This window comes from Quercus robur, chromosome 10 (genome assembly GCF_932294415.1).
Source record: "Quercus robur chromosome 10, dhQueRobu3.1, whole genome shotgun sequence".
NCBI classification, from domain to species: domain Eukaryota; kingdom Viridiplantae; phylum Streptophyta; class Magnoliopsida; order Fagales; family Fagaceae; genus Quercus; species Quercus robur.
Genome location: NC_065543.1, coordinates 29,210,601 through 29,229,921, shown reverse-complemented (window position 1 = coordinate 29,229,921; position 19,321 = coordinate 29,210,601). Strand labels below are relative to the sequence as shown.

Sequence of the window (19,321 nt, the reverse complement as noted above, 5' to 3'; positions counted from 1 at the left end):
TTTTTTTTTTTTTTTTTTTTTCACGCGTTTTGGGTGTTGCGGCTACTGTTCATGCACTGTTCAATGAACAGTAGCCGCAAACTTTGACTTTTCAAATTTTTTTGGACCAATCACAGCACATCGTGTACTGTTCACGGACTCACAAATTTCACTTTTCAGCAACTTTTTCATTAAAAATGGGTCCCACGATACTATTCACACATTTAAAAATTATTTCGCTACAGTGTTTTTCAGTTTTCAGTTTCAGTTTTCAGCTGTATCCAAACGGACCCTAAGAGAATTAGTAATGATGATCAAATTGCTTTTTGTAAGCAAGTTGCAGTTTATCTTGTGGTTGCAACTGTGCATGTTTTTTAAGAATTTGAACAATTAAAAGAGAAAATAATCCTTGTTTGTAAAGTTTATATAGGAATTGTTTTCATATTCTCTAAGTAGTCTTTGCCTAATGGTTTTAGGAAATTTATAAAGGCCCAAGGATCCCTTAGAGGAACCAAAAGGTACCAATCTACTAACTATGAACAAAAATAAATATTGACTTGAGAATTCAAATGGGAACAATATATACATGCAGAAAAGTAAAGCTTTAAGCAGAACATGGGATTTCACTTTAAGAATTAAGAGAATGTGGGATATGAATTAACACTAGACTAAGGAAGACTAGGGTGTAAAAAACAATTATCTTAATGCCCAAAGAAAAGAACACTAACAACTAGGAGGAATCAAGAGAAATTCTACTAAGAAGCTGAACTATGGAAGAATTGGTCTCAACATAGTCTTTAAAGCGTCTAAGAGGCTAGGGGGGAGGGTCCCTTGGATGGGGGTAGTGAATAACTTAATTTTCAAGCTAGGACTACTTAGAAAGTTAGCACAAGCGGAGTTATCTAAAAAGTTTTGAGATTTTGGATAAAAATGGACCTAAAAAATCCGTCTTAAAAAAAAAAAAAAAAGACAAAAGATTCATTCTACGATTTTATCATCAAACCATTTCCTCAGTGACTGTAATTTATCAACGATTCAAACATCCTCTCTTTAAAACTAAGATTTCATTATAATATTTAGTTACTGTCACTTTGATGCAGCCTTGAGCAAGGATCTGGGGGTGTCCTGTTGAGATGCGAGCTGCACTACAATGAATCAAAAAGAGCTAGAGGTGGTGGTCGCTCTCACTACACAACTTCAAGGACGCAATGGAAAAGTGTAGTTCCAATGTCCCAGTCCCCATCCTTAATATTGTCAAATTAACCCTTTAGTAAAGGAAACTAAAGGAGCATTTTCTTTGCTTGACATTTGATGAAAAAGGCCACATTAATTCGGCAACCTATGAGTAGAACATCCTTGCATAATTTAACAAGAGTCTCAAAAACATAATATCAACCTAAACTTACCATACATAATATTAAATTCAGACTTAAAAAGTGTTTTCCCTCCATTTGACTTAGATAGAAAAATACTGCCAGCAACCTTCATGAACTTTGCGAACAGCATATTGCCAAGTCTTCATTTCCTGCAAATAACAAAAATAAGGTCAAAAACACCAAGCAATAAAACTATGTCAAGTGCCTTATTTGCCATTTTTGAGCTATTAGACTAGCTGGTCCACAGTCCTAAATAATCAATTCTAACTATGACCAAATCATGATTTTGCCTTGGCCATATTCTGCTGCATCAGCAAATGGAACCTACTCACTTGCACAATAATTAGTTACACCCATGCTGCAATTGGTCATGATTCTTTTTTACTCCTTGCATCTTGCATGCAATTTGAAGTTTATCTTTATTTGGGTATTCAGCAATGTTCTTTTACCAACCTTCAAAAACCTTCATACTTGGACAACCGCCAAGGCAACATAGAAGCACAGTGCAATTTGAAGTTTTCCAACCCCTTGGGAGCTTTATTATAATTTCAAATCTAAGATTATCACTAAATGTCCATCACCAAGTTATCTAGTAAGAACAATAGGTTTTATGGATCCATAGTTCAGACTGGCATCTCATAAAGCTTTTGTTGAGAAACAATTTATTTTTTTATTTTTTCTGAATATCAAATGAAAAAAAAAAAAAAAAATCAAGTGAAGATAGATTCCATCTTTAGTGTTCAAAATTTATAAGCTTGCATTTTCTAACCAGGAAAAAAAAAAAAGGCATTTGCTGGCTAGAAACGAAGTATTCAAATAAGAGAATAAATCAGAGAATCATGTAGGTAAGACATGGATCAAACAATAGAATATAAGTATATGTAAGCTTATGTGGTGCTGTTTACATTGTAAACGTATTAAAAAGTGATATGTGTGATTCCTTGGTGATTTCAATAATTGGGAATTGAATTTTCTTCATATGTTGGAGTCTAATACTCCTACTGTGAGTGGGGATTGTGTTTGGTGGAAACTGAAGAAAAATGGGGGTTTTGATATTCATTCTTACTATAACGTGCTAAGAGGGTTTATCTGTGTCATCTTTCCTTGAAAAAGTATTTGGAGGGTTAAGGCCCCTATGCAAGTTTCCTTTCATGTTTGGATGGCGGTGTGAGGGAAGATATTGTTGACAACCTAAGGAGAAGAGGTTTTTAAATTGTGGCCAGGTATTGTTTGTGCTGAAATAGTGGCGAGATAGTGTATTATCTTTTGATTCATGTGAGAGGGTTTATTAGTTGTGGTGTTTTGACTTCAATTAGATCATTTGGAGTTTTTGGGTTTTGCCTAAAAGGGTGCTAGATCTTTTTATTGGATGGATAAATTGATCGGGGCATCTGACATTTGGAAATTTTATTTTGAGAGCATCTTAAGATTTTAAAGATATGGTCCCAGTGGTGCACATCTGACATTTAGAATTTAACACCATTGTGTTTAATGTGGTATTTTGAAGGAGCGTAACAACTGCACATTTGAATCAGCACTTAGGTTTGCTTGGAATCAACACCCAGCACTTCAAGAATTTCCAGAACAAAATTCCGACCATCAAAGTCTACCTTAAATCCTTACTAAAGCCATTTTAAATAGGCTTCCAATGAGTACATCAATAAGGAAAGTAATTAAAAAAAATAACCCCACAAAATCCTTAGTTGGATAAAGATTTACATCGGTGAAATTCCAAAATTCGAGGTTTCAAATTAACAATATTCTTGGTGCATCAAGGTGCCTGCACCGCTGGAACATAAAAGTAGTAAGAGAATATAAATCAGCAATAGCTAGTTAAAGGGTTCTGAAGATGACAACCAAAACATAAATAACAACTAAAGTGTCTTAGTGGCTCCGATATATCACGAATTTGATCGAGAATAAGTTTTGAAAACTAGTAGTTTTTGACGTTAAGCCTAAATTCATCAAAATCCAAAAGCAAATAAGAGAAAGTAGATCTTCCAAATAAAATGTATAGAAGGTTTCAAACACATCCTAACTATGAGTCCAAGCACAATAAGTTCCCAAAGCATGATAACAACTCTCTTAAAACAGGGTAGTTTTCAAGTAATCATTCAAATAACAAAGGACATGCACACACGCTAAAAGGTTGAAGCTACAAATCTAGACAAGTCAAGCAGGAGCAATAGCATAATAGGTTAAAAGACGTGTATTATTAGAGAGTAGATCCTTTTCAAACATTCGCCTCCAACTAAGTTAACTCAGCATTGTAACCTCATGAATGCATCAAGCAAATTAATACAAAAAAAGAAATTGCAAATGTAAAACATTATCATGCTTTTTCCAGCTAATGCATGACTTAGGAGCAGTTTCAAAGGTTTATTTGATGGAGCATAGAAAAAGAAATTACCTTGCTTGGAGATAGAGATGGGCTTTACCCTAATAGATGTGACCTCTACAAATCCAATTCCTCTCCACACTTCAGCTTGAAAGGTTTCAATAGTAGCAGTAGAAGCATTCTCAGCATTGAAGGTAATATAATACATGAGGCCCTCAACGCACTGCACATTTGCCTTCACCACCTCCTTGAACTTAAAGTTCTTCTTCTACAAGAAATTGTCCCAGACACAATAAAGCCAACAGCAATAATAAAGGTAACTAATTAAGGGGTTTGATTATGAAAAGACCTCATCAGTGTTGTACTTGTGGATTGCTTCCATAGAATATTCACCAAGTTCTTTCTTATCAGCATCATCAATGACCCCCCTGAATCCCATCGTCTCAATTCTACCGCATGCGAAAGAGTGGGAGAAGTCGTCAACATCAAAGCCCTGCGAATCAGAATGAGACAAGATTCATGGGAGCATCATCACGCACAAACTCACTATATCCGATGATTGCTTACCCCGCTTTCTTCAACCTGTTGATGATACAAAGCCAATTCTGCACGGGTCATCTCAGGGAGCTCACCAGGAAAACAATCATCATCGTCATCGTCACTAAGATATGGGACGTCTTGTTTTTCTTCATCTGTCTTCTTCTGCTTCTTCTCTTGAAGTTCATCATCCAAAGGTAAGCCAACTTTCTCGCGATAGGGGACGTCTTCTTCCTCTTGTCTTTCTTCATCTGTCATCTTCTGCTTCTTCTCTTGTAGTTCCTCGTGCTTTTCGTCCAGCCTCGGGACAAGGACATCAGCAGTAGCAGCCGCCATAGCCATTTCAGATGAGATCAGAAATTTTTATTTTTTACGATGATGAATAAATAGATGATCTCACACTCACGTGTTGTTTCTTTTAGCCCTATTCTCATTTCTATTTACTTTACATTTTTACCATTTGTTGCAGATGGTTGGGCCGTATGGCTTTAATTGCAACCCACAAGCCTAAGTCGGCTTTGGTTGAAAGCCCACTAGCCGACATATAATAATGTTTTTAACACCGAATACAGATAGTAATATATATATATATATATATATAATGAAACATTTGAAACTCACACACTTTTTCACGTCAGCACAATATTAAAAAAAAAAAAAACTTTTCTAAAACACGACATTATTAAAAAGAAAAAAAAAACACCCAAAAATTTCAGGTAAAAAAATCGAAACCTTTAAAACTCCCACAATTTTCCACGTCAGCACAATATTAAAAAAAAAAAACTTTTCTAAAACACGACATTATTAAAAAGAAAAAAAAAACACCCAAAAATTTCAGGTAAAAAAATCGAAACCTTTGAAACTCCCACAATTTTCCACGTCAGCACAATATTAAAAAAAAAAAACTTTTCTAAAACACGACATTATTAAAAAGAAAAAAAAACACCCGAAAATTTCAGGTAAAAGAAAATAGCCAAAAGCCTAAAACCCTAAAATTTCCTTCTGCCCAAAACTGAAACCCGATTAAAAAAACACTCCCCTTTCAACGCAAACACAGTAGCACATGCTCATCAAACTCCCTCACTTCTTCTTCATGCAGTCCCATCTCTTTCTTCAAACACACAATTTCCTCCATGCCTCTCTCTACATACATATTCCCCTGCCTCCGGTCTTTTTCCCTTCTCTACCTTCATTCCAAGCTTTCTTCTGTCACTCAAACCAATATCCTTTGTGAAGAAAGGCCAGCCCATCAACATGAATCGATACCCTTCGTTGAAAATCTGTATCCTCTCCAGGTGAGTTTCTATTTAATAATATATGTTTGCAATCCAATTTGGCTATCTTATTTGATTATTCTCTTTTTTATTTTATTTTATATATAAACGATCTTCCTTTTATTCAAAACATACAAAGTCTTTTGTATGTTATTCAAAATCCAATTTTGTTTGACAAATTCACCAACTTTCTTACTTTTTCTCTCTGTAATTCTTTCTCTTTCTCATGTTTTGCTGGTATAATGGTTGAGAGAATGATATAAGAATTGATATCCTTTGTGAAAATAGGCCAACCGTAAGTGTTTGACAAAATGTCTCAATGATCTAAATAAAAAAAAAACAACAAATCCTGATGGCTGATAGGGGCCATATTTGAAGGCTAATTTGGGTTTGAATTTGAGATATTTGATTTGAACTTTGATTCTTTCAAATAACAATTCTTGATTCAAGTTTTGAATTAAGGTAACCTCTGCTTGGTTCTTTCCTATGCACCAAATCCTCTAAGCATTTGGCCTGAAATAATACGTATTTGACTGTATATATATAAAACTAAATTATTTACATGTATTTACTATTTTTCGAATCCCAAGGGCTAGCGTGGATGAATTTGCTTTCGATGGAATTTGCAATATCATGTTTGCATGTTGGTGAAGGAAAATTGTTCTATTAAAGGCTACCAACTTTTACAGACTACGTTAACAAAGGCTTTGTTAACCAGCAATGTTGGCCTGTTTTAGTTGTGTGATTGTTTCTCTCTTTATTGCGTCTGTCCTGCTTCTTTGTTATTGTTGTTGTTTTTGTGTTTTTTATTTATTTATTTATTTATTTTTTAAATGAAGTCTAAGTTTTCAGGCAAAAAAGGCCTTTGTAATAATTTATTATGTATTTGTCCTACTTCATTTGCTTTGCTATGTTTTGGTGAGGCGTGAAGGGTTAATGGTCCTCTGTTTTGTTCGTTGGTATAGTTTTTGATTGTATAATATATTAATATGTACTTACAAGTTACTTTTTTCTAATTCCTTAAAAGCTACTACTTGAAATGGCCGGAATGCTTCAACGGTTGCAGATGCGGCAATGAATGTAAGGTCCAAGTCTATCCACCTCTCGACCCAACTGATTGAGAAAGAGTTCGTCAGCTTAATCTACTGTTGTTAATTAATATGGGATTCTTTTATAAGAGACACAAGAGGTATATTATAATATATATATATATATATATATATATCTGTTGATGGTTAAATACAAGTACATTTCAAGTACAAGGAGGGCAGAAAGCCAGGTTCATGATTATGCATTCAATGTACGAATACTTTCAATTTTATTAATCTATACAGGTAGGGATCCAAGATGATGTAATATTCTCTTCTTAATCAGCTTTGTATAGACAAACACAAAGAAAATTGGAAAGTCAAGATCAGAATATCAAGGATGTGGAATGCAATCAACTCAAAAAATAATGATATTATTAGTTTAAATATGATTTTAATCTATGAGCAGGTTTGTTTTTCTTCTATAGCTTTTAATATTGTTCGATCATTATATATACCATGAACTCTACCTATATAAAATTGATGCACTTTACTTGCAGAATAATTCAATACATGCAATCATTTGAAATAATATAGCTAAAAAGTTCAAGCCTCTTCTGCAAGAAGGAAAATTGTATGAACTCTCTTATTTTCAAGTGGTTGATGGCAATGCGATGTATAGACCAGTAGACAATGACATCAAGATCATTAATTTTAGAATATTTATTCCTATAATTTTAGAATATTTTGTATCTTCAATTTAAACAATTTATGTGTTTAAATTCTCCACCTTTGTGACATGAAATAAAATTTTTTTTTTTTCTAATGATTGGGAAGAGCACCAATCTATCTGTAACCAAAAGAAAAGGAGAATTAAATCGTGCGGATGGGTCTTTGAGTTTATTTCTACCCAAAATCAAATTAAAAGGTTTCTGATCTTTGTTTTTTCTTTACTTTATAAATAAATATTATATTTGTATAATTAAAGTGTTGGAAGGCAGAAGTTTGAAAAGCACCATAAGAAAAATTGATAGGTCTGCGGTGGTTTATTATGTTTGGCTTGAAATAAATGCTTGTGTATTTTGTAGTAATTTCAAGTATGAGGCGGCATTAAGCCATTAAGGCCTTAGTTGAGTTTCCCATAATTGAGGGTTTTAGTTTGATTCTTCGTAAGTTTAGTTGTAGCAAAAAACACTTTAAAGTTGTCTTTCAATTTTTCAATTTATTTGAAATATTGATTAAGTAGTTCTTTAAATTTGTGTTTTATACGTTTTATGGATAAGTGAGGATGTTAAAGATTTAATTCTTCATTTTATTTTAAACTTAAGATTGATTTCTATTTTTCATTATGTAAATTAATGTTTCATATCAAGATTAATATTTCATATCAAGGATAGGAACTATAAGACTAGAATCCTAATGTACAATCAAAGAGGAAGAGAAAAAGAATAGTTTACATCTTTATACACAATAGCTTTCCCGTGCATCACATGGGTTAGCGATTAATTAATAATAATTTGTTGCTTGACTCTGAATTTCCAATTATTCAATGTATGGAAACATTGTCGTACAAAGCTGGATGTTTGGAATAGGAGTGTATTCGGGCATGTAGGGAACAAAATTTCCAATTATTCAATTTGTTGGAGATGAAGGTTGCTATCCCACAAAATATTGTTTCAATGAGGGAGGTTCCAGATGAGCAAATATTGTTCTAGAAATTTATTTTAGGATGATCACTAAGAAATTTAAATTATACAAAATGTAATAAAACAATAATTTGAATATTTGCTATAATTGTGAGTTGAGTCGCTAAGGAGAGTAAAATTGTTGCAACTGCAAAGTCAAAAAGAATATAATCATCGTCACCATAAAAATGAACTAACAACTACAATATTTTTCTTGGTACCATTTTTAGGGAAAAATAAGAAATTATTTTATTGAATAAGTTGAACGAACTACAAATTTGAATATTTGGCGATTTTTATCTTTTTGTTTTATAATAGACTTTTTGTTGAATAATTTGATCACTTGATGTTATTTGGTCTTGTGTTATTTTTGTTAAGTTTATGTTTGTTGTTATTTGGGCTAACATTTATTGTTGTTATTTAAGTCTTTTCTTTTTAATTTTATAAAAAGGATTAAGGATTTTTTTTTTGTGGGGGAGGGGGGGGGGGGGGGGGGAGGGAATTAATTTTGGAGTAATGCTACATCCACAACACTTTTACAGTCAATCTTATGCAAAATGTTGCTATTAGTGAGTAAAAAAATAATGTCATTATTGGGCCCAAAATAGAATTAGTAACAAGTTATCACATTGGATTTGTTGTAAAAGTATTGTGAAAATGTTGTGAATGTAGCATTATTTTTATTTTTGTTGAATCCAACTTTTTGTAATTCTCCAGTCAAGTTGTTCAACATTTTTATTAGAGCGGTTACAATAGGTTAGTTTAACATACAATAATTTTTTGACAAGTGCATATATGCATTTCTTTTGCAAGTTAGAGTGGTCCTATGACTACCATGGCTTGCATGTGGAGCTGCTAGTGTAGGTACACCCTACATTTGTGTGCTCAAAGGACTATTATTATTTTCATTTAATTTTTTCATTTTTCCTTTTGCAGATTCTTTGAAGTTGGGTTATTTCAGATTAATTAATATGTTCACTTCAACATTTATGCTGCTATTTGAAAGGGAAAAAAGGAATAGAAAAGGTTCATAAAGATTATCATTTTTAATTGAATACGGATAAAAACAAAAGTGGTGTTTTTTAATTGGAATGAAGAAAAATCTCCTAAATGAAAAAGGTGAAGGTGTGTAACCTAAATAGTTGGGTCGATTAATAAGTGGCATAGTTGTCAATAACATTCGATACACGATACATATTGAGTGAAAAAAAATATTGTATCATAAATATATATTGAACTTTTTTTTTTTTTTGAGAAAGTATATTGAACATGTTTGTAAATCGCACGATACATAGATGTATATCGTATTAATCACACCGTAAATTATATGTGTCATTCTATACAAGCAAAAAGGAATCCTGAGTAAAAATTCAGTCATATGATAATCAAAGTAAACTTTCCCATATCCCGTGAAAAGTTTGAGTCACAACATCTAAGACATTCACATGTAGATTCGAAGAGAGACCCATCGTTGTCTCTCCCTCATTGCATCCCTAGATTTAATATCTTATATTTTTTTTTACCTCAAATTTCATGAACATTGCTAATCACTCAAGCAAACACAAGAAAATATATTAATATCATGAAGTAATTAAAAACGAACCTGAAGAGGAAGAAATCTACCATCATCCAGGGGATGGACAGTTACAACAAACATTAAACAAGTTTCCCATAAAACGGATAATCAGTTAACATTCCAGACAAGCAAAGGCGTAACTGACGGACCAACAGGTAGAAGATCATTGAAATCTCAACATCTTGCCATTTATTGCCAATGGATCCAGAGTCATAAAGAAGGGCATTTAATCCCATAAATAGGGAAAATGACCTATAAAGAAGACACGAAGAACAGAAAAAGGTATTAAGGTACACAACAAATACACGAGAGAATTTTAGCCTATACTGATTCTCTGTACAATTGAACTTTCATCTTTCTAACTAGACCATCAGAGACTCTTTATCACACACTACACTAGTGTGCCCCAAGTCCACCTATTCTTTTAGCAGGATTCGTACTGTTGCTAGCTTCACATTATCCATCTGTATTGGCAAGGACTTCAACTGAGAAAGAAGAATTCATACTTCATCAGTACCTATATCTTGATAGGGTAAAGGTAAAGCTGAAAGTCTCGTGAATAAAAAATTAAACACAAGATAAACAATGTAAGCTTTTCATCTATTGTGAAAAGTGCGAATAATAGCATCCAAGACTTTTGCTTACACATTTGAATAGAGACCATCCCATTGTTGATCAACATCTTCATGCATATCATGCGAGACATTAGGCTGTTACATAATTCAAATTTAACTTATTGTTGAAAAAACAAAGAACAAACTATGAAAATAAGAAAAAAGAAAAAAGGGCATAGTGTAGAACTTTATCAAAGTTGCTAAAATATGTTTATATATGTGTCAAGTCATTTCATTTGATAAAAATAGGGGGGAAATTACCAACTTTGAGGTGTGACTTTTAAGTTTTAAGTAAGTTGTGGGATACTTTGTTTTGGAAAAAAGATTTGTTTGTCTGGTGTATATATATTTTATCTCCTTAGCAAATTATTTGTCCAAAGTTACATATTGTACTATTTACTAACAGGAATGGATATTTTAATTTATCTCAATTTTTATGGCGTTCGGTCCTGATGATAACTCTATTTCAATATTGTTGATGCCAATTTTTGTGATGATGATGTTGATTATAGAAATGATAAGGATTATACAAATATGCAATACCTTAAAAAAAATTAGTTACACTATAACTTAATGGTATTGTAAATTTGTAGAATAAACTACACTGTTTTTGTGTGTTTATTGCAAATTTTTAGAATATGCTCTTAGATTAGGGTTTATCACACATCACACACATATTTACCATGTCTTTTTTATTTCAATTATTTTGATCTATCTTTGCATGCTTAGTGATGATGCACAAAAATTATTAGTGAGCTGATTGTCCACGAGTGCTCCAATGGGATACATGAGGAACAAGAAAACCAAGAACTCATAAAAAGCACCAGTGGGGTGTCGGCCAAAGACTCTCTGAAGGTTAAGTCAATGAAGAAAAGATCACCAAGAATGCAATAGTGTGAGAGCTAGGAATTTTTTGCGTACCTTAGGTATGAGGAGGCTTGGTGCTTTTTTAGCGGCAGAGGAACAACCAAGATCCCATGAACATAGGATTTTTCCTTGTGTGGAAGATATGGAGTTAATGCTTAGAGATCCCAGGGCCTTTCTTCTCATATTGGGAAGACATAAACGTGTGAATAGGGTCTTTGAGCATAGCGTGCAAGTTATTTCCATGTAGGGATTTATGAGTGGTGAGCACACAAGGGCTTGTGGAGCCCACAGATCAACCATCGGGCTCATGTCTTCATCTGTCGGTTTTTGCTTACCCCATTTGTGGGGTTTGTCATTGCTCATTGGCATAGTTCTTCCTCTATCCATTGGTATGAGTCAAGGCCTTTTGATCCATTGGTTATATCAATAATCGCTTGGTAATGGTAGGGTTTCTAAAGGAAGACCGGCTCATCGGGATCTGACCTATGTAGTCTGACGAGTCTATGACATTATAGGGTCCATCCCATGTAGTTTGACGGGTCCATAACCTTATGGGACCCATAGGTGGAGTTTGTAGATCCCGAAGGGCAACATGTTTTATAGGTCCAAACAAAAATGCCCTCATCAACTACCCCCCTACTCTGTTGTTTGTTGAGACATCCGATGGGCTATAGAGTATCTAAAAAGAATCTTCTCGTCATTAATTAGCCATTCTTGGAGTTTTATTTCTTAGAGGTAAAACGGTCTTTTGAAGGAGGTACAAGACACGTGGCGATTCATGGTTGGTTAATTCAAATAGTCGCGTCCCTTTTCTTGTTCAAACCAGAGATCTTCTCTTGTCGCCCCTTAGCTTTCATTGCTCTCTTTGTTCTTTCATTGGCTCTCTTTGGTTTGAACTCTCTATTGACCTATCGCATATTCGGATTTCTACGTAAGTTCCTTGCCCCCTTTTCTATTTATTTTATTTCATTTTGATAAATCAGTCGGTCTTATGCGTGGGAGTGAGTGAGTAGATTATTAGTTTTCATTCGTCGCTTGTAGACAAGAGAATGTCAGAAAGTAGTGAAGTGACAAGTGAGCATTCTGTGTCCGCCTGCATTGAATCTGGTGATGAGGAGTCTTATTCATCGAGACGTGAGTATACATATGATGAGCCGTCTATCTTCAAGAGGGAGTCATCGACAGATTCTCCTTTGGAGGAGGAAACCAATCGTCAGGACAAATCAGCAGAAAAATCATCCTCCCTAGCATATGGTCAGTCAATATCTTCCCAGTGAGCATGATGAAGGAGGTTTTTAGCAAGCTTAGGCCTCGATTCCAGATACCCGACGACATTCCCATAAGGAAGACTGTCAAAGGGGAGAAAGGCCTTCATTGTGGGGTTAAGGTTGCCTCTTAGCCATCTCCATTGTTAGTTGGCAGATTATTTGGGCAAATCCGTCTGTTAGATAACCCCTAACGCCTAGAGGACTTCATAGGTGCCAAGGTGTTATGAGGGCAACTAAGTGGGTCAACCGTTCCCAAACACTTGAGGAATTCTTTTACTGTTACAAATCGCAGGAGATAGCCTCGTCTTGGGGTTTCTATAACTTTGTGTGTGTCGGGCTACCTTAAGGTTAGTGTCTGGGATGCTTGACTCCAACCATATGTGGAAAAGTAAATTTTTCTTTGTCCAGGGGATTAACTAGGTGTGCAAACCTGACGGGCAGGACACCGTGGGCGATTTTTATAATCATGCTTGGGGAATTTTGAATAAGTCTGATAGGTCGTTCGTCACTCCTATTGATTCGTTGGTTTTTAATTTTCATTGAACTAACATGCTATATGTTATTTTTAGCTAAAGAATTGCCTACGGTTACCCTTGAACAAGAAGATTTCCTCAGGCGCGTGTTGCACATCCCTTTCACGCAAAGCTCCTGGAAGAGGCTCGCCACCCTTGATACTCTCCACGCCTACTGTGGTGGCCCCATCCCAATGGATTAGTGTCTTTGTCTAATGATAGAGCTATCATCAGAAGCGGATGTCATGGGTTGAAACTCTCTATAAAAAAAATTGTGTAATGTGATTTACAACTTTGTCTCTAAACCCTTACCAATAGACTTAAAAAAAATTTGCCAAAAATTATGAGACATCCACAAAATGCTTTTTTGCATGGAAGATTAATCGTGGATAATGTTGTAGTGGCTTTTGAGATGATGCATCATTGTGGACACAAGTGGGGGAGTCGCCACCTAGTTATGTGGTCTAAGAATCATAAATATAGCGTCCTTTCGAGGAATGACCTTTTGATCTTACTATTAGAGTATGGGTTCGGAGTTTAGGTACTCTCTTGGGAAGGTGTTAGGCACCCAAGATCGCCCAACCCTAAGTTTGGCCTCCCATCATTGTCTTACGTCTTAACCTTATTAAAAGCATGTTCAACACTTGCATCTATACTCACACACACATTAACATACATCAAAGCATACAACATGGCATCTTTATCCCAAAACAACGTACTTATCATCCTAAAGCAAGCAAGCCAAGTACAAAAGAAACCCTAACATGTGAAACTCTATCATGAATCAAACAAAGCAGCCACCCAAGCACGGCAATAAACATGTCATCATAGCAAGAAAATCATATTATCGACAAGGCGATACACATATGTCAAAGGTGATTTCTCCAAGAAGTTTAACTCCACAGATATCTTTGGTGAGTGATCTTATTGATAATACAAATAAGTGCTAGAATTTAGATTTGATTAGAAGTAAATTCCTCATTATTGAAGCTGAAATTATCGAAGGGATGCCTCTAAGAAATCAGTTTCCAGATGATAAAAACAAATCTAGGTGTGACTTTCAATGGTTTCTTCACATTAGAAGTAGTGCTTATAAGATTGCTATGGACCTTAACAAGAATGACCACGCTAGTTCTACCTCTAATGGGGGAGACATGCATTCATTTTTTAGGAAGCTTTGGAAGATTAATGCCCCTCATAAGGTGAGACACAATGCTTGGAAAGCTGCTGGAGATATTCTATCAACAAAAGCAAATTTGTTTCATCGTCATGTTCTCCTGGATGATACTTGTGAAGAGTGTGTATTAAAGTCTGAATCTTTGGTTCATTTTTTCTGGGAATGTCCTAAGGCTCAAGAAACATGGCAGTTATCTAAATTGTTTCAGTCTTTACACTTAGTGCACTCTCAAAACTTGGTTGATTTTCTTTGGTATTTGTTAATGGAGGCTTAGTGGTATGGATAGGATGTTGTTATGTCAATAACTATTGTTGGGGTACTTTGGACAAATCGGAATGATGTTTTACATGGTGGCAAAAGGAAAAAATGGTTGGCAAGTGTTACATTGGTGTCAGCAATAATTAAGAGAGTATTAGACTGCAATGGAGGTTTCAATGAAGGATCATCAGGTTTTAGAGTCAAAATGGCTTCCCCCGATTGGACCTTCCTATAAGGTTAATGTGGATGGGGCTATGTTTGAGATTAAAAATGAAGCTAGTGTGGGAGTTGTCATTAGAGATCATGAAGAAAACTTTATTGCTGGGTTGAGAAAGAAGTTTCAATTTCCTTTTGATGCAGTTGAGATTGAAGCTAAAGCCCTTGTAATTGGGTTGGTCTTTGCATGAGAAATCGGGATTCAAGATCTTGTGTTGGAAAGTGATTCTCTACTTTAGATTTAGGCTTTCTGTGATTCTCCTCCAGCTCCGGCCTTTGTTGCTCATATGATTTATGGAGGTTAGCTTCTTCTTATAAGTTTCATAGTGTAAGATTTTCTCATGTCCAAAGGAAGGGCAATGTTCTTACTCATATTTTAGATAAACAAGCTTTATGTATTGATGATTTCATTGCTTGGATTGAAGAGAATCCTTATTCTATATAACAAACTCTTCTCCAGGATGTATCTTGATAGGAACAGAGATGGAAATTGATAAAAGTCTTCCTTTGGGTGGAAGAAAAACCATTATACAATTGAAAATAGCTCCACACACGGCCTAATGCCATTAACGTGTATTTAAAGAGCAACATTCTCCTAAGATAACTAGATATAATTACTAGATAACTATTCAACTAGAGATAAGATACTTGGATAATTAGGACTACTCAAATAAAGATAAGATAACTAGTAGAAGATATAACAATAAACAATAAGTACTCTTAAAGGTTGGGTAACAGTAGGACTCTCATGAGACATTTACATGGTACCCCATCAATCTCCCCCCCCCTCCCCCCCCAAATGAAGTTGGACCCTGCCTACAAGGTTTGTCATCCCAAGCTGCATCTCCACTGCCTTCTAAGAATGCTTGATGTGGACAAACTTCAATGTCAAAGGCTTGTGAAGTTGCATAGCAATGTCTTGATGTGAACTTCTCATTGCAATTGAAGCATAGCTTTTTCTCCCTCTGTTGTTGCATTTCCTTTGAAGAAAATTTTTTGGTACTTCCAGTTTCGTTTGTTTGACTCATTGGTCTAGGTGTGTTGGTTGGATTGGCACTCTATTCTAACAAGGATGCCTCATTTGTTTGTGGCTGATCTACAATGTTTTGTCATTGTTGTCTATCCACACTCTCATCCCTAATTCTGGCTAACTCACTAGCCTCTAAAAGTGTTTTTGGTTTGAACATATGAATTTCTAAAGCAATATCATCCTTTAAAACACCCATGTATGCTCCCACCAATGCATTTTGAGGCCAACCATTGACCTGATTAGCTAGTCTCTCAAACTCTTGCTGGTAGCCCCTAAGTGTCCCCCTTTCGAGACAATGCCTCATCAAAATCCTCCACCTCATTTGCCCCAAATCAGACCAGCAACTCCTTTTAAAATTTTTCCCAAGTGATTTCAATCTTTTCCTCGTGATACACCTTCTTCATCCATTGCCACCATTGGTTTACATCCCTATCCAAATGAAAGGCAGCCAACTTGACTTTACGATCTTCAAATGTCCCTGTAGACACTTGATTTTGCACCCATGATTTAATCAAGGAGAATGACTTGAATAACCATCCATGTACCCCAAAAATCATAATTTCATCACATGCATCATTTTGTCTTTGCATTACATGCATTAATTCATTCATTGCATATCATAAAAATGATCTTGAGATTCTAACGATCGCAACGGTGTTTCCGGTTTTCAAATCAGACCATCAAATCGAAAGATATCACATGATCAAGTTTGCACGGTCAACATGTATTGTGTCTAGGTAGGATCGACCACATATGATCAATTTAAATTAATTTTGATTGGTTAAACAATTAAAATTAATTAAATAATTCCGTGATTGGTTAATAATTAGTTATAAAATAGGGATGCATGCATAGGAATAAAAGGGATGATTGGATAACATTAAAATTGTAGATAATCTGAACTTTATCAAGATTTATTTTAGGGTAGTTATCTACAAGATAATTGTTCTTAAAAAGCCTAAATTATCCAGAAAAGAGACAAAAAAAAAAAAAAAATCATAAACGGAGGATGAAAACATGTCTAGGTACAAGGACTGGCCAAAAAACCCTAGAAGGAGAGACCAAATGGCACCCGAACACAAAAATGCGTTCGGCCTCCAAGAGCCAATTCCCATGTTTCGGGTTTTGGCCCTACGGCCTTCGGGTGACGATTATGCATACGCTTTTCGATCTTTTCGCAAAAGGATGCATCTGAATTTAAACCCTAATCGTCCATACCTATTTTTTAGGATCCTCAGGCCTCTATAAATAGAGATTGAACTTCATAATTCAGCACTTTTTTTCTACGCTCTGAGAGGCATACGTTTTGGAGACTCACAAATTGTTGAGATTAATTGATCGTCTATGAGATTTGCTACAAGAATTAGGGTTTTTAGGTTTTAAAGTTAGCTGAACAAGTTTCTTTGAACCCTAAAATATCCTCTAAAGAAAAAGATTGCTCCATACAAGAGGTTGTTTTTTGATTACCTTTTTTCTTTTCCTTATGCTTCTCTTATTGTGATGATATGTGTTTGTCTATATTTTTAGTTTAGTTGTTTTTCATATCATGAGTTGTTGATTTATTATGTCAAAACATGTTCTTGATTTCTCTCCTTATTGTTATGATCTCTTTCTTAGTTCCCATAATTTGCATATGATCAATGCTTTTTCTTGAAATTAAAAAACAGATCTACATCTTTCTTAGATGTAGATCTGAATTTTTCTTAACCAAAAAATAGATATGCATCTCATTTAGATGTAGATATGAATTTTTCTTAAAAACGGATCTGCATCTCATTTAGATGTAGATCTGAATTTTTCTTGAAACAAAAAAGATCTACATCTTTTTTAGATGCAGATTTGAATTTTTCTTAAATAAAAACGGATCTACATCTTTCTTAGATGTAGATCTGATTTTTTCTTAATCAAAAACGAATCTGCATCTTTCTTAGATGCAGATCTGAATTTTTCTTCTTCAAATAAAACGGATCTGCATCTTGCTTAGATGCAGATCTGAAGTTTTCTTCAAATAAAACGGATCTGTATCTTTCTTAGATGCAAATCTGAATTTTTCTTCAAATAATACAGATTTGCATCTTTCTTAGATGTGGATCTGAATTTTTCTTAAAAACGGATCTTCATCTTTCTTAGATGCAAATCTGAATTTTTCTTCGAATAAAACGGATCTGCATATCTTTCTTAGATGCAAATCTGAATTTTTCTTCAAATAAAACAGATCTGCATCTTTCTTAGATGCATATCTGAATTTTTCTTCAAATAAAACATATCTGCATCTTTCTTCGATATAGATCTGAATTTTTCTTCAAAATAAAAGGGATCTACATCTTCCTTAGATGCAGATCTAAAATTTTCTCACATCAAAACTGATTTGTATCTTTCTTAAGATACAAATCTGATTTTTCTTAAAACATATGCAAATTTTTGAAGTAAAGAAAGAGATCATGAATTGTTGTTTTGTCTTTTGTTTTGTTTGAGTCATGTAACGTGAAATTATTTTGTGAATGAGATCCTCTTCATAAAAAAAATGTCTTTTTCAAATATAGGAATAGATCTGATTTTTTCTGTTACATAAAAAACCATTTTTTTTTTATCATCATCAAAATAGATCTGATCTTTTACAAAACTCAAAACCATTTTTTTTATCTCTTAAAAAACAGATCTGAACTTTATAACAAACCAAAAGACTTTGTGTTTTATTAATAAAAACAGATCTGAATTTTCTCTTCAAAAACCGTTTTTTTACACATATAAAAGCAGATCTGATTTTTTTTACAAACCAAAATCAATTTTCTTAGTCACCAAAATAGATTTGAATTTTTTAAACAAAAGAAGAGATCTCATTCATAAATAAATTTTTGTGATTTGATCTATTAACATGTTTGACATATCATTCATAACATGCATAACATAGTACATTGGTCACAATAGTCTAGAAGAACAGACTCTGTCTGGGCAAAATGGGTGCCTAACACCTTCCCATTCCGTAACCTAGCCTCCGGATTCAAGTATTTGGTTAAGTAGATCTAGTCTTATCTTTGTTTATTTTGGGTAGAATGTAACTAGGACAAAAAGGGATGTACATTTGGTAGATTGTAACTAGGACCCAAAGCCGTATAAAGTTCAAATTTTCAAATTTTGTATCTTTTTTATTCAATCAATGAAACGAGGCAATTTAGTCATATATTTGTATATTAGTTTTTCTTATATTTTTACATAAAAAATAAGTGGCGACTCCACACCACTTACCCAAAAAGAGAGGTGCCCTAAAAGGTACCCGAATCTCTTTTTTTTAGGGACGCGTCTCTCACAGTCCCTTGGTAATCAAAATATTGCATTACATGGTCAAGCCAAACTGTTGGATCATCACCCGAGTACTTTGGAAAATCCCACTTGGTGGGTTGTGGTTGATTGTAGATTATAGTTTTGAATCTAGTTGACTGATTTGATTTCTCTCCAGTGTGTGATGAGGTCTTCCACTCATCTGATTTTGGGGTTAAGAGAGAATCTGATTTGTCACGAGATTTAGGTAGCATCTCTTTAATTTCACGCATGGATGAACCAAGAGATTGGGACTCTGTGGTCATCT

General features: G+C 34.4%; 2 protein-coding genes and 1 long non-coding RNA gene across 3 annotated transcripts in view; 1 reads left to right on the top strand and 2 right to left on the bottom strand.

The window, feature by feature from the left end:
* Positions 1-1,198: 1,198 nt before the first annotated feature.
* Positions 1,199-19,321, bottom strand: part of LOC126702086 (uncharacterized) — a 61,304-nt gene continuing 43,181 nt past the window's right edge. Inside the window, exon 5 of the transcript XR_007647649.1 lies at positions 1,199-1,375. The gene's annotated coding sequence lies outside the window, so the exon portion shown is untranslated. The remainder of the gene's footprint in view (positions 1,376-19,321) is intronic.
* On the bottom strand, positions 1,366-4,567 carry LOC126702089 (uncharacterized). Its single transcript, XM_050400707.1, has 4 exons — positions 4,261-4,567; positions 4,043-4,186; positions 3,766-3,961; positions 1,366-1,504 (listed from the first exon to the last, which is right to left on the bottom strand). Exons 1-4 carry the CDS (start codon positions 4,564-4,566, stop codon positions 1,464-1,466), a joined length of 687 nt encoding a protein of 228 aa, XP_050256664.1. The 5' UTR covers position 4,567; the 3' UTR covers positions 1,366-1,463.
* On the top strand, positions 5,203-6,979 carry LOC126702090 (uncharacterized). Its single transcript, XR_007647650.1, has 2 exons — positions 5,203-5,525; positions 6,532-6,979. It is a non-coding gene; the product is annotated as an uncharacterized LOC126702090 (long non-coding RNA).